Raw genomic sequence first — 15,889 nt, forward strand, 5'->3', positions numbered from 1 at the left:
CTTCCCCACCTGCACGCCATTTTGACTGCAATGAAAACACACAGAGATTGATGACGCGACCACCCGCGTGATCAGCAGTCAAAATGGCTTGCAGGTGGTTGCTCTGGCTGTGATCGGCTGAGCTTACTGTGTATAAAATTGTCGCAGTTTCATGGGAAAGTAGTGGTCGTACAGCTTAGCTGAGGGTTCCATTCAACTTAGCGCATCAAGGTGAGCCTAAGACACCCTTTGTTTTTCGTCTAAACAGCCCCCCTGAGTTTAGTATTCTAAAGTTGAACATTACCATATATATATATATATATATATATATATATATATATATATATACACACACACACACACACACACATACATACATACATACACACGTGTGTGTGCGCGCGCGCGTGTGTGTGTGTGTGAAGGAGGAGGAACTTAGTTTGATGTCCCGTAACAAACACTGGTCAGTGTACACTTTTTTTTTTCTTTTTTCTTCTTTTTTTTTTAATAAAGTACTGATTTTCAAATTTTATTCTTATTATTCAAAATAAATGTGCACGTGAGTGAAAAGGAGAGAGTTGAGGATCCTTAGTTTGATGTCCCGTAACACATACTGGTGATTGTACACTTTCCTCTTCTCTTCTTCTTTTTTTTAATATATATCTAATAAAGTACTGATTTTCAAATTATATTCTTATTATTCAAAATAAATGTGCACGTGAGTGAAAAGGAGGGAGAGAGAGGGGGGGTGGGGATGAGGGGGTCGGGGATTCGAAAACAACAAAAAAAGCAGCTCTGAGCCAAGCACACCCTCCACACACACACACTGCTCCTGTTGTGACAGCTCTGACGCCAAGCACACACCACCCACACATAGACACTGCTCCTGTTGTGACAGCTCTGACGCCAAGCACACACCACCCACACACTGCTCCTGTTGTGACAGCTCTGACGCCAAGCACACACCACCCCACACACTGCTCCTGTTGTGACAGCTCTGACGCCAAGCACACCCCACCCCACACAGACACTGCTGCTGTTGTGACAGCTCTGACGCCAAGCACACACCACCCCACACACTGCTCCTGTTGTGACAGCTCTGACGCCAAGCACACACCACCCCACACACTGCTCCTGTTGTGACAGCTCTGACGCCAAGCACACACCACCCCACACAGACACTGCTGCTGTTGTGACAGCTCTGACGCCAAGCACACACCACCCCACACACTGCTCCTGTTGTGACAGCTCTGACGCCAAGCACACACCACCCCACACACTGCTCCTGTTGTGACAGCTCTGACGCCAAGCACACACCACCCCACACAGACACTGCTGCTGTTGTGACAGCTCTGACGCCAAGCACATACCACCCACACACTGCTCCTGTTGTGACAGCTCTGACGCCAAGCACACACCACCTACACAGACACTGCTCCTGTTGTGACAGCTCTGACGCCAAGCACACACCACCCACACACTGCTCCTGTTGTGACAGCTCTGACGCCAAGCACACACCACCCACACACACACTGCTCCTGTTGTGACAGCTCTGAAAGCGGAGGACGCGGAAGGCGTGCTGGTCAAGGCACGGGCCGTCCTGAACTCCTACACAGAAGAGGAGTTAGAGAAAAAGCCTTACCTGCCCCTCGTGGCCAAAGTCCACAGCTTCTCGGGAACAGCCGCCATGATGCTGGGGGAGCACGAGAAGTCCTTACGTCATCACCACAAAGATCTGGACATCGGGGAATCCTTGTAAGCCGTACAGCAGGTTGAAAACTTAAGTGTCAGTTGCATAAAGGAAATCTAAAATGTCTGTGTAGGTGTGCGAACGAAGGTGGTTTTGTGTTCATGCGTGTTACTGTGCATTACAAAACAGACACTTCTTCATTAAAATGATGCGATCAAAAACAAACAACAGTGCGCGCGCGCACACACACACGCACGCACGCACGCACGCACGCACACTTCCACGGTGTTAAAAGTAAAATAGTCAAAGAGAACTTAGCCAGCCAACCAGCCACCTATCCATCCATACTCAGCCACCAACCACCCATCACGTATCCACCCAGCCGTCCACCAAGCCATCGTGTTGTCCACCCTGTTCAGACAGGACAGCGAGGCTCAGTCCCGGGCACTGGAGAACGTGGGTCGTGTTCACGTGCTTCAGAAACACTACAACGAGGCCCTGCAGGCGTGAGTATCTCTGCCTTTCTCAGCCTTGTGCTCAGGGAGGAGCAACATGTCTTTCAATGAAATGAATAGTTTTACGACTGAATGAACAACGTTGGACAGTCTAGTTTTTCTACTGAATGAACAATGTTGGACAGTCTAGTTTTACGACTGACTGAACAATGTTGGACAGTATTGTTTACGACTGAAAGAACAACGTTGGAAAGTCTAGTTTTACTTCTGAATGAACAATGTTGGACAGTCTAGTTTTACTACTGAATGAACAATGTTGGACAGTCTAGTTTTACTACTGAATGAACAATGTTGGACAGTATTGTTTTATGTCTGAATGAACAATGTTGCACAGTATAGTTTTACGACTGAATGAACAATTTTGGACAGTCTAGTTTTATGACTGAATGAACAATGTTGGACAGTATTGTTTACGACTGAATGAACAACGTTGGAAAGTCTAGTTTTACTTCCGAATGAACAATGTTGGACAGTATAGTTTAACGACCGAATGAACAACGTTGGACAGTCTAGTTTTACTTCTGAATGAACAATGTTGGACAGTCTAGTTTTACTACTGAATGAACTGTTTTGGACAGTCTAGTCATACTACTGAATGAACAATGTTGGACAGTCTAGTTTTACGACTGAATGAACAATGTTGGACAGTATTGTTTTATGACTGAATGAACAATGTTGGACAGTATAGTTTTACGACTGAATGAACAATTTTGGACAGTCTAGTTTTATGACTGAATGAACAATGTTGGACAGTCTAGTTTTACCATTGAATGAACTGTTTTGGACAGTCTAGTCATACTACTGAATGAAGTATTTTGGACAGTCTAGTTTTACTACTGAATGAACAATGTTGGACATCGACAGTCTAGTTTTACCACTGAATGAACAATGTTGGACAGTCTAGTTATACGACCAAAACAATGTAGTTTTACTACTGAATGAACTGTTTTGGACAGTCTAGTTTTACTACTGAATGAACTGTTTTGGACAGTCTAGTTTTACTACTGAATGAACAATGTTGGACAGTCTAGTTTTACGACTGAATGAACAATGTTGGACAGTATAGTTTTACTACTGAATGAACAATGTTGGACAATCTAGTTATACTACTGAATGAACTGTTTTGGACAGTCCAGTGTTTCTACTGAATGAATTGTTTTGGACAGTCAGGTCACGCCTTTTAATGAAATACTTTGGACGGTCTAGTCATGCTGTTGAATGAACAATAGTTGACAGTCTAGTCATGTTGCTAAATGAACAATAGTTGACAGTCTAGTCATGCTGCTGAATGAACAATAGCTGACATTCTGGTCATGCTGCTGAATGAACAATAGTTGACAGTCTAGTCATTCTGTTGAATGAACAGTTGACAGTCTAGTCATTCTGTTGAATGAACATTTGACAGTCTAGTCATGCTGCTGAATGAACAACATTTGACAGTCTAGTCATGCTGCTGAATGAACAATAGCTGACAGTCTAGTCATGCTGCTGAATGAACAATAGTTGACAGTCTAGTCATGCTGCTGAATGAACATTTGACAGTCTAGTCATGCTGCTGAATGAACAATAGCTGACATTCTGGTCATGCTGCTGAATGAACAATAGTTGACAGTCTAGTCATTCTGTTGAATGAACATTTGACAGTCTAGTCATGCTGCTGAATGAACAACATTTGACAGTCTAGTCATGCTGCTGAATGAACAACATTTGACAGTCTAGTCATGCTGCTGAATGAACAATAGCTGACAGTCTAGTCATGCTGCTGAATGAACAATAGTTGACAGTCTAGTCATGCTGCTGAATGAACAATAGTTGACAGTCTGGTCATGCTGCTGAATGAACAATAGTTGACTGTCTGTTCATGCTGCTGAATGATAGTCTAGTCACGCTGCTGAATGAACAACATTTGACAGTCTAATCATGCTCTGACTTTTCAGCCCACCCCCCCTCCCACCCCTCCTCCGACTCCCGCTCCCTCTCTCAAACTTCCCACTCTTTTCTGTTTCTAAAAATATTGTTTGAAGAAAATCTTTATCATGATGTAATTGACCATGTCAGGAAAACTGTGTCATGAAGGCAACAATTGTCAGCTGACATGCAGTGAATGTCTCGGTACGTAACTGACCATGTCAGCAAAACCGTGTCATGAAGGCAATAATTGTCAAGCAGATTGCAGTGAACTGGGAGGGTGTACAGACCCACTTTCGTCTGATTTTCTTGGAGGTTCCCTGGTTAATTTTAGCGAGAACCACGAGCACATGCACATCTCCATTTCCTTTTTTCTAGGTCACCAAAAGGCTAAAATTTCGTTGTGGAAATCGCTGTTCTGACAAAAGGATTTTGAACATTTTCGGTGACAATTTTTGCAAGTTTACAAGATATTTGTGGTTTTGTAATTACACCCATTATTTGCTTTAGTCTTCTATGTTTCCTTTGAGCAAGTTTCTTGTCATACATCTGCCATTACGTATTCAATGATCCATTTATAAACTCTGCCGAAAAGTTGTCCAAACAAAGGCTGAGCAAACTCAGAGAAGCCAGTTACGGTGGTGGGCTGCCCATGACGTCATACGACCTGCTTCTCTCTCTGCTAAAAACGAAAAGTCCACCACGAAGCGGGCTGTACACCCTGCTTAATGTCTCCTTCTTGTCCCAGCTACGTCAAGCGGTTAGATCTGGCCCGTGATGACGACACGTCGGCCCGAGTGTTCTACGAGATCGCCAACTGTTTCTTCCACGTGCAGCACTACACGCGGGCACGTGACGCCGCCACCCTGGCCGTGCAGCACGCCGCCAAGAGCGGTAACTCTCTGATACAGCTGCAGTGTACGGTGCTGTTGGCTGTGTGTCACGTCAAAGACCAGCACAGGGACAAAGCTCTCACCACCTTTCGTCAGGCTCTGCAACACGCTGCCGCCAGAGGTGCGTGTGTGTGTGTGTGTGTGTGTGTGTGTGTGTACACCTTTCGTCAGGCTCTGCAACACGCTGCCGCCAGAGGTGTGTGTGTGTGTGTGTACACCTTTCGTCAGGCTCTGCAACACGCTGCCGCCAGAGGTGTGTGTGTGTGTGTGTGTGTGTGTGTACACCTTTCGTCAGGCTCTGCAACACGCTGTCGCCAGAGGTGTGTCTGTGCATGTGTGTGTGTGTGTGTCTCTGTGTGTGTGTATGTGTGTGTGTACACCTTTCGTCAGGCTCTGCAACACGCTGCCGCCAGAGATGTGTGTGTGTGTGTGTGTGTGTGTGTGTTTGTTTCTTTGTTTGTTTGTGTGTTTGCCATTTTGAAGCTTTTAAAGGGACCGTCAACTGATATTTGGGAGGCTGTGCACACACTTCGCGGGAACATTTCCTCGGGACTCCCCAGTTTGTTTGTTTTTTGTTGTTGTTTTTTTGTTTTTGTTTTTTAGTGAGAACCGCGTGCGCATGCGCGTCTCCATTGCCTGTTCCGACAAAAGGATTTTGAACTATTTCGGCGAGTAATTTTGCAAGTTCACAAGTTGTTTTTTGGTTTATAATTACACCAGTTATTTGCATTTACCTTCTATTTTAACTTTGAGCATGTTTCTTGCCAAATCTCTGCCATATTCAAGTATTCGAACTGACCTTTCTAAAATTCAACACAGAGCCTCATCTGGTTTCGACTTCGGACTCGGAGGGCTTGACACACCGAATATCAGTTTGAAACATCATTTTATCCACAGCATGGATACTGTTTCATGTCTTTGTGAAATTGAGGGAAGGGAAAATTGTTGTCCTGGACAACCATCGACAAGGTCTATTCTATATATTCCGTTTCAAGGCAAAGGTGCCAAGCCGATTACGTAATCTGCTTTCTGTCATTTGTTTACGCCAGATCTCGATCGGAGGAATCTAATATATATATATATATATATATATATATATATATATATATATATATATATATGTGTGTGTGTGTGTGTGTGTGTGTGTGTGTGTGTGTGTATAAATTTTAAATTTAAGGAATAAACTTACCGTGTTGCATTCTTTTAAAATGCTGTATATGTCTTGAGTTCTAAAAACCTTTTTGACGACATAGTTTTAGTTGTTTGCTTCAGTCTGTGCAAATAAAATGATGTGATCTAACTGTCGAAAAGTCCAAAGAAAGGCAGTCCACACCCAGAAAAGTCCATGACGTCATATGACCTTTTTTTGCCGCTCTGCAAGCAAGGATCGTTCCGGACGAAAGTGTGCACACTATCTCCCTATTGACAGTCGTGTGCATGTGTGAATGTGTGTGTGTGAAGTCAACATAGTTGAATGTGTGTGCGTGTCTCTGTGTGTGTGTGTGTGTGTGTGTGTGTGAAGTCAACCTAGTTGAATGTGTGTGTGTGAGTGTGTGTGTGTGTGAAGTCAACATAGTTGAATGTGTGTGCGTGTCTGTGTGTGTGTGTGTGTGTGTGTATGTGTGTGTATGAAGTCAACATAGGTTGATTTGCGTGTGTTTCTGTGTGTGTGTGTGTGTGTGTCTGCGTGTGAAGTCAACATTGTTTAATGTGTGTGTGTGTGTGTGTGTGTGCAGACGACCAGGAGGCCGAGGCAGCCATTCGAGACGCTATGAAGTCGCTGAAGAGCAAGGTGCAGCAGGCAGTGGACAGGTTCAAAGAGGGACTGGTCAGAGGTGAGACAGGTGCTTTCCGGTTTCATCAGTGACAGTCAGTGGAAATGATTTCCTTCTGGCTTTGTACATCAATGTTAGGGGAGATAAGTGGTCATCAGTGGCAGTGGAAATGATTTCCTTGTGGCTTTGTACATCAATGTTAGGGGAGATAAGTGGTCATCAGTGGCAGTGGAAATGATTTCCTTGTGGCTTGTACATCAATATTTGGGGAGATAAGTGGTCATCGGTGACAGTGGAAATGATTTCCTTGTGGCTTTGTACATCGATGTTAGGGGAGATAAGTGGTCATCAGTGACAGTCAGTGAAAATGATTTCCTTGTGGCTTTGTACATCAATGTTTGGGGAGATAAGTGGTCATCAGTGACAGTGGAAATGATTTCCTTGTGGCTTTGTACATCAACGTTAGGGGAGATAAGTGGTCATCAGTGACAGTGGAAATGATTTCCTTGTGGCTTTGTACATCAATGTTAGGGGAGATAAGTGGTCATCAGTGACAGTGAAAATGATTTCCTTGTGGCTTTGCACATCAATGTTTGGGGAGATAAGTGGTCATCAGTGACAGTGGAAATGATTTCCTTGTGGCTTTGTACATCAATGTTAGGGGAGATAAGTGGTCATCATTGACAATCAGTGGAAATGATTTCCTTGTAGCTTTGTACATCAATGTTTGGGGAGATGCGCTCAACGTCTGACAGGCATGTTGGGTTATGCTGCTGGTCAGGCATCTGCCTAGCACATGTGTAGCGTATATGGATATGTCTGAACACAGTGACGTCTCCTTGAGAAACTGAAACTGTCCTTCCTGTCTGTCTTGCTGTCCGTCTGTCTCTGTCTTCTTGCATTTCTCTGTCTCTGTCTTCCTGCATTTCTCTGTCTTCCTGCATTTCTCTGTCTTCCTGCATTTCTCTGTCTTCCTGCATTTCTCTGTCTCTGTCTTCCTGCATTTCTCTGTCTTCCTGCATTTCTCTGTCTCTGTCTTCCTGCATTTCTCTGTCTTCCTGCATTTCTCTGTCTCTGTCTTCCTGTATTTCTCATTTGTCTGTCTTCCTGCATTTCTCTGTCTTCCTGTATTTCTCATTTGTCTGTCTTCCTGCATTTCTCTGTCTTCCTGTATTTCTCATTTGTCTGTCTTCCTGCATTTCTCTGTCTCTGTCTTCCTGCGTGTCTCTGTCTTCCTGCATTTCTCTGTCTCTGTCTTCCTGCATTTCTTTGTCTCTGCCTTCCTGCATTCTCTGTCTTCCTGCATTTCTCTGTCTTCCTGCATTTCTTTGTCTCTGCCTTCCTGCATTCTCTGTCTTCCTGCATTTCTTTGTCTCTGCCTTCCTGCATTCTCTGTCTTCCTGCATTTCTCTGTCTTCCTGCATTTCTTTGTCTCTGCCTTCCTGCATTCTCTGTCTTCCTGCATTTCTTTGTCTCTGCCTTCCTGCATTCTCTGTCTTCCTGAATTTCTTTGTCTCTGTCTTCCTGCACTTCTCTGTCTTCCTGCATTTCTCTGTCTTCCTGTATTTCTCTGTCTCTGTCTTCCTGCATTTCTCTTTCTCTGTCTTCCTGTATTTCTCATTTGTCTGTCTTCCCGCATTTCTCTGTTTTCCTGCATTTCTCTGTCTCTGTCTTCCTGCATTTCTCTGTCTTCCTGCATTTCTCTGTCTCTGTCTTCTTGCATTTCTCTGTCTCTGTCTTCCTGCATTTCTCTGTCTTCCTGCATTTCTCTGTCTTTGTCTTCCCGCATTTCTCTGTCTTCCTGCATTTCTCTGTCTCTGTCTTCCTGCATTTCTCTGTCTGAAGTATGTGCAGAGCAGTGAAGCGTGTGTGTGCGTAAAGCAGTGACGTGTGTGTGTGTAAAGCAGTGAGGGGTGTGTGTAAAGCAGTGAGGTATATGCGTGTAAAGCAGTGAGGGGTGTGTGTAAAGCAGTGTAAAGCAGTGAGGTGTGTGTGTGTAAAGCAGCGAGGGGTGTGTGTAAGGCAGTGTAAAGAAGTAAGGTGTGTGTGTGGGTGTGTGAAGCAGTGAGGGGTGTGTTTAAAGCAGTGAGAGGTGTGTGTAAAGCGGTGAGGGGTGTGTGTAAAGCAGTGTAAAGCAGTGAGGGGTGTGTAAAGCAGTGAGGGGTGTGTGTAAAGCAGTGTAAAGCAGTGAGGTGTGTGTAAAGCAGTGAGGGGTGTGTGTGAAGCAGTGTGGGGGGTGTAAAGCAGTGAGGGGTGTCTAAAGCAGTGAGGTGTGTGTGAAGCACTGAGGGGTGTGTGTAAAGCAGTGAGGGGTATGTGTAAAGCAGTGAGGTGTGTGTGTAAAGCAGTGTAAAGCAGTGAGGTGTCTGTAAAGCAGTGAGGTGTGTGTATAAAGCAGTGTAAAGCAGTGAGGGGTGTGTAAAGCAGTGAGGGGTGTGTAAAGCAGTGAGGGTGTGTGTAAAGCAGTGAGGGGTGTGTGAAGCAGCGAGATGTGTGTGTAAAGCAGTGAGGGGTGTGTGTAAAGCAGTGAGGGGTGTGTGAAGCAGCGAGATGTATGTGTAAAGCAGTGAGGGTGTGTGTAAAGCAGTGGGGGGGTGTGTGAAGCAGCGAGATGTGTGTGTAAAGCAGTGAGGGGTGTGTGTAAAGCAGTGAGGGGTGTGTGTGAAGCAGTGAGGGGTGTGTAAAGCAGTGAGGGGTGTGTGTGTGAAGCAGCGAGATGTGTGTGTAAAGCAGTGAGGGGTGTATGTAAAGCAGTGAGGGGTGTATGTAAAACAGTGAGAGGTGTGTTGTACAGGCAGAAGGATGGCCAACACGTTTTACCCCATGACGGACTGGGTGTCTCACCTCCTGGACACTAAACTGGCCACGGGGCAGGGGAACAAACTCCTCAAGGGACCTGGATTCATCGACACACAACCCCCCAGATGGCGCCACTTCTGACTCTGAACTGATAAACAGGCCTCACCATCTGTGACAGCGAAAGAAAAGGACAGAAGTGACCTGGAGAGGCAGAAAGAAAGAGAGGGACAGAAGTGACCTGGAGAGGCAGAAAGAAAGAGAGGGAGAGAGAAAAGAGAACAGCCTGTGGTGTTGAGAGACATGTTAAACGGATTGCGATACTTGTAGAAGGCAAAGCAGTGCAGTTAGCAAATGTTGTGGCACATTTTGCACGAGCATTCTTCCTGGTGTCCCGTTCTTATCAGCACTGTAGAATACACTTGTAAACATAAAATTCGGAACAAAAAAAAATGCGTCTCGTATTATAGATAATATAATGTATACTATTCACTGTGTAGTTATTCATCTGTGTGTAAATTTGTCAGTACGCTGTTGTCCATTGTACTAGTTATCTTACTTCGTTAGTCGTTTGAAGTCGAAAGTGTTCACTGTCATCATAGTGTGATTCATATTTTGAAGACGGGGAAAATTACCACCCAGTGTAATTGACGTATTTATTGATGATGACGACATAAACACCAGCCTGTGGTTATTTTTGTTTTGCGAGTCCACTTGTGTGTGTGCGTGCGTGCGCGCGCGCATTTTTGCGTGTGAAAATATGAATGAAACCGGAAGGGGATAAACAGGATACAGGAGCGACGAATATCTTTTTTGTATTTTTTTTTATTCCTACGCATGCGATTTACTTAGAACATTATGCCTGGGTGGTTCGGTGCTCCGCGCAAAACAGCATCTCGTTGCTGATACTGCCCATCCACCCCTTCCCCTTTGTCCTTGTAACACTCACTCACACACACACACACACACACACACACACACACACACACACACACACACACACACACACAGAGAGAGAGAGGGAGAGAGAGAGAGGAGAGAGAGAGGAGCTTATCAAATATTCAACAGAATCAGTCAATCAATCAGTCACTTTATTGTCTGAAACAGAATACAGAAATTCGCTTTCATATTAATGCACAATCCAGAACGTGCAAAAAGATCCAACTATTTTGCCCACTATTCTCTTAACTCTTCACTCCGGGTGTAAAGAGAACCATTTAAATATCTTAATATTCAGAAAACTTAAAGAAGTGGTAATTGAATTAAGAAAAGAACGCCTCTCCAGTTCCTTACCTGTTCATCAATGATAATTATAAAGGCTGGAAGAGTGCATGAATACAAGTACCTTGAAACTTTTCTTGATCATGAGCTGAATTTACACTTAATACAAATTTTATTCACAAAAATTGTCAGTCTCGCAACTATTGAAACTCAGAAACATCAGAGTTAATTCGAAAGCACTTCAACGCTTTTACAGATGTTTTATTGAATCTGTCTTTACTTCCTCTTTTACACGTCGGTATGGTGCTCTCGCTGTGAAGAATAAAAATATGCTGAACAAGACTGTGACTGTGTGCAGTAAGGTCGTCGGTGTGAGACAGGACAGCTTGAGTGAACTGTACAGTGTCAGAGTACGACAGAAGGCCACATGCATTTCAAACGACAGCAGCCATACGCTGGCAAATTATTATCGACTCTTGCCTTCAGGCAAACATTTCTGTGTTTTTAATTTTAAAACAAACAGAACCAAATACAGCTTTGTTCCAGCCTCAATTCAGCTGTAAAACAGCAATAATTAACTATCAGATATGTGACAAAAATGTATGCCAGAGTGTATCTATTCTGAATGTTACACCTGAAATCAAAATACTGTTGAATTGCACATTCTTAGTATATAGGTAAATCTTATGTCTGTTTTTGGAATGCTATTTTATGCCCATCCTTTAACTGTGATTTTGTATTGCACAGGTATGGCTGTGATGATGTATGTGGAGGAGGACTTTTGTTTAATGTCCTGTCACACATACCGGTGATTGAAGACATTTTGTTAAAGTATTAATGTATACATTTGAGTATTATCAGTTAGAAGGGGTGGGGAATGTGAATGAATGGAGAGTTGGGGGAAACTGGGTAAATGAGGGGGAAATTTGAAAAAAAAATCTAAATACAATTACAGGAAATTACTTAAAGGACTTTGTAAAAGAAGTCGTTAATAAACTAACAAGCGAAACAGCTGATAAGGAATGCAAAAAGTCAAAAACATCAACGTTCTCAGTCACTTGTGGAGACACACTTTCGTGTACATAAGGCTTCATCAAGCTACAGTCAAAAATTATATGCTTAATTGTCAGGTTACTAAAGCATATGCACTTGACATTAGAACAATATTTGGTCCGTAATGAATTTGATAATAGTCTGAGAGTTAAATTCAGAACTGGTCTGCGAATCGGACCAAAGTCTGAGAGAGTCAACTGACGAGGTTTTAGAGTTGGATGAAAGCACCTATAAAAGCCGCATTCTAGTATATTACTTATTTTCTTGTATGACAATGGGCAATATAATTTTATACTATCTGTATGATTCTTTGCTCCCCTTTCTGCTGCTCTGTCTGTTTGGTCGTTATAAAGGAATCCAGTGTGGGATGGTATCCAACAAAAATCAACATTTGCATCCTTCACAATCCTTTTCAGTTTGTGAGCATAAAATGATCATTTTTTTTTTCAGTAGACGTGTGTCTAAAACAGTCTGATGTAAACTGTACTGTTAGTCCGTACGACCACGAAGGATATTTTGCACGCTGAACAGTTTTTGAATCACGAGTTTCAATAAAGTGGTTATATTTTACAATCACCCTGTCGTGTGTGTGTGTGTGTGTGTGTGTGTGTGTGTGTGTGTGCGTGCGTGTGTATATATATATATGTGTGTGTGTGTGTGTTTAGGAATGTTCTCGGCAATCGCAAGGAGTTTTGGAACCAAACTCGGTGAGACGGCAGGTATGTATAAGACATATCCAGTCATCTCCATCAAGACATCGTTATTATCAGGGTGTGAGGGCAAAGGTCAAGGTCATTTTGCAAAATAAAAAACGCGATAGTGATCATTATTTACATTCAATTTACATCAAACTTGGTATAGTGACTGGCAGTAATGACATTATGATACCTACTGAAATGACTCAGGGTCACAACATGACATACTATAACAATTGGAAAAGTGACTTGATCTTTCAGACGCCTTTGATACTGCTGATCAGATTCTCCTCAACCGTCTGAATCGCACTTTTGGAATCTGCGATCTTGCTTTCTCATGGTTCTGCTCTTATCTGTCTGACCGGTCCAATGTTGTGTCTGTTTGCGCTCTTTAATCCTCCCCATCCGACGTACAGTTTGGTGTGCCACAAAGCTCCGTGTTTGGGCCCATTGTGTTTGTTCTCTATACACAACCGATTTCGACCATTGTGAATCATCATTCATTGTCCCACCATAGCTTTTCCGATGACAACCAGCTGTATCTGTCTGGTCCTCCGTTTCTCCTTCCCTCTCTCATTGACTCTATTCAGGCCTGCATCTCCGATCTGAAGACATGGATGACTGAAAACAAGCTTAAATTAAATGAGGATAAAACTGAAATCATGATTATCACCCGACAAATACTTTGCCACTCAGTCTCTATTCCTTCCTCTGTCTCCCTCAGTGGCACCGACATTCCTCTTTCCTCTTCCATCCGCAATCTTGGTGTCATACTCGACCAGTCTCTTTCCTATCAGCAGCAGGTTGCAAATAAATTATATGCAAACTGTGTTACTTTGAAATTCGCAGAATTGCATCCATCCGTCATCTCCTGACCGAAGATGTAACCAAAACTCTCCTCTGTGTCTTTGTGCTGTCCCGCCTGGATAATTGTAATTCCCTACTTGTTGGTTCACCCAGCTACCTCATTGCTAGGCTTCAGAAAGTCCAGAACTATGCTTCTCGTCTTGTCTTTCGTTCCTGCAAATTTGATCATGTCTCTCCTCTCCTTCAGGCTTTACACTGGCTCCCAATACAGGAAAGAATTATTTACAAAGTCGTCTCTCTTTGATTCAAGTCCACTGAGGCTTCTGGTCCACAGTATCTTTCAACATACCCTCACGCCAACTCCGCTCTTCTTCTGACACCTGAAAGCTTAGTATCCCCCATGCTCGAACCAAAACGTACGGCCAACGCAGTTTTTTTTCATTCCAAGCACCCTTTCTTTGGAATCAACTTCCTCAGCCTCTCCGTCACTCATCTTCGCTGCAGTCTTTTAAATCCAGTCTGAAGACCCAACTTTTCCCCTCCTGATTAATTCTCAACAGCTCATCCGTTTCCAGTATGATCTAAAATGACTATTAGTGACCGAGTGTTTTGATAGTTTCAGAATTGGTTGGTAGTATTTTTGATTGTGTACTATTTACGATTGTGTGTTATGACGTGTGTGTGCGTGCGCGTGTGTATTGTGGGTGTGTGTGTGTAGGAGGGGGGTGGGGGTGAATAATTTTTAATGTTGTTTGGTATCTTGTGTTCAATTTTTCCTTTTTGATATTTACATTTGTGTTCTATTTGTGGCCGCCTAGGGCTTATTTTCAAGATAAGGCGTAAATGCTTATAATGATAATAATACTAATAATAAAGTAATGATATTATGATACCTACTGAAATGATTCAGGGTCACATGACATATTATAACATTGGAAAAGTGACTGGTGGTAATGACATGATACCTACTGAAATGACTCAGGGTCACAACATGACATACTATAACATTGGAAAAGTGACTGGTGGTAATGACATGATACCTACTGAAATGACTCAGGGTGACATAACATACTATAACATTGGAAAAGTGACTGGCGGTAATGACATGATACCTACTGAAATGACTCAGGGTCACAACATGACATACTATAACATTGAAAAAGTGACTGGCGGTGATGACATGATACCAACTGAAATAACTCAGGGTCACAACATGACATACTATAACATTGGAAAAGTGATAGGCGGTGATGACATGATACCAACTGAAATGACTCAGGGTCACATGACATACTATAACATTGGAAAAGTGACTGGCGGTGATGACATGATACCTACTGAAATGACTCAGGGTCACAACATGACATACTATAACATTGGAAAAGTGACTGGCGGTGATGACATGATACCTACTGAAATGACTCAGGGTCACATAACATACTATAACATTGGAAAAGTGACGGGCGGTAATGACATGATACCTACTGAAATGACTCAGGGTCACATAACATACTATAACATTGGAAAAGTGACGGGCGGTAATGACATGATACCTACTGAAATGACTCAGGGTCACATGACATACTATAACATTGGAAAAGTGACTGGCGGTAATGACATGATACCTACTGAAATGACTCAGGGTCACATGACATACTATACATTGGAAAAGTGACTGGCGGTAATGACATGATACCTACTGAAATGACTCAGGGTCACATGACATACTATAACATTGGAAAAGTGATAGGCGGTGATGACATGATACCTACTGAAATGACTCAGGGTCACAACATGACATACTATAACATTGGAAAAGTGACGGGCGGTAATGACATGATACCTACTGAAATGACTCAGGGTCACATAACATACTATAACATTAGAAAAGTGACGGGCGGTAATGACATGATACCTACTGAAATGACTCAGTGTCACATGACATATTATAACATTGGAAAAGTGACTGGCGGTAATGACATGATACCTACTGAAATGACTCAGGGTCACATGACATATTATAACATTGGAAAAGTGACTGGCGGTGATGACATGATACCTACTGAAATGACTCAGGGTCACAACATGACATACTATAACATTGGAAAAGTGACTGGCGGTGATGACATGATACCTACTGAAATGACTCAGGGTCACAACATGACATACTATAACATTGGAAAAGTGATAGGCGGTGATGACATGATACCTACTGAAATGACTCAGGGTCACATGACATACTATACATTGGAAAAGTGACTGGCGGTGGTGACATACCTACTGAAATGACTCAGGGTGACATGACATACTATAACATTGGAAAGGTGACTGGTGGTAATGACATGATACCTACTGAAATGACTCAGGGTCACAACATGACATACTTAACAACAGGAACAGCTTAAAGGTGCAGAAGAGACGAGGTCTTGCTTTTGTTTTCTATAATTCCTGTGGTCATCAAATGGTTTTGACGCGCGAGTCTTGAAGGCCTCGCCTCTCGTGTCAGCTTGTTGAATACGTCTCGTGCAGACCTCGCTCTGTGTTGGTCAGCTCTGTA

The 15,889-nt window shown here is 43.1% G+C and overlaps 1 protein-coding gene across 1 annotated transcript; it reads left to right on the top strand.

Moving 5' to 3' along the window:
• The first annotated feature begins 4,820 nt into the window (after window positions 1–4,820).
• LOC143284986 (outer dynein arm-docking complex subunit 4-like) lies at window positions 4,821–10,268 on the top strand. Its single transcript, XM_076592148.1, has 3 exons — window positions 4,821–5,106; window positions 6,722–6,820; window positions 9,555–10,268. Exons 1-3 carry the CDS (start codon window positions 4,821–4,823, stop codon window positions 9,698–9,700), a joined length of 531 nt encoding a protein of 176 aa, XP_076448263.1. The 3' UTR covers window positions 9,701–10,268.
• Window positions 10,269–15,889: the final 5,621 nt, after the last annotated feature.

Source organism: Babylonia areolata, chromosome 8, assembly GCF_041734735.1.
Source record: "Babylonia areolata isolate BAREFJ2019XMU chromosome 8, ASM4173473v1, whole genome shotgun sequence".
Classification (NCBI taxonomy): Eukaryota; Metazoa; Mollusca; class Gastropoda; order Neogastropoda; family Buccinidae; genus Babylonia; species Babylonia areolata.

Coding starts and splice junctions, on each gene's coding strand:
- LOC143284986 (XM_076592148.1), top strand. CDS start 4,821: ATGTCTCCTTCTTGTCCCAGCTACGTCAAGCGGTTAGATCTGGCCCGT. Junction 5,107..6,721: donor GCAACACGCTGCCGCCAGAG/GTGCGTGTGTGT, acceptor GTGTGTGTGCAG/ACGACCAGGAGGCCGAGGCA. Junction 6,821..9,554: donor CAAAGAGGGACTGGTCAGAG/GTGAGACAGGTG, acceptor TGTGTTGTACAG/GCAGAAGGATGGCCAACACG.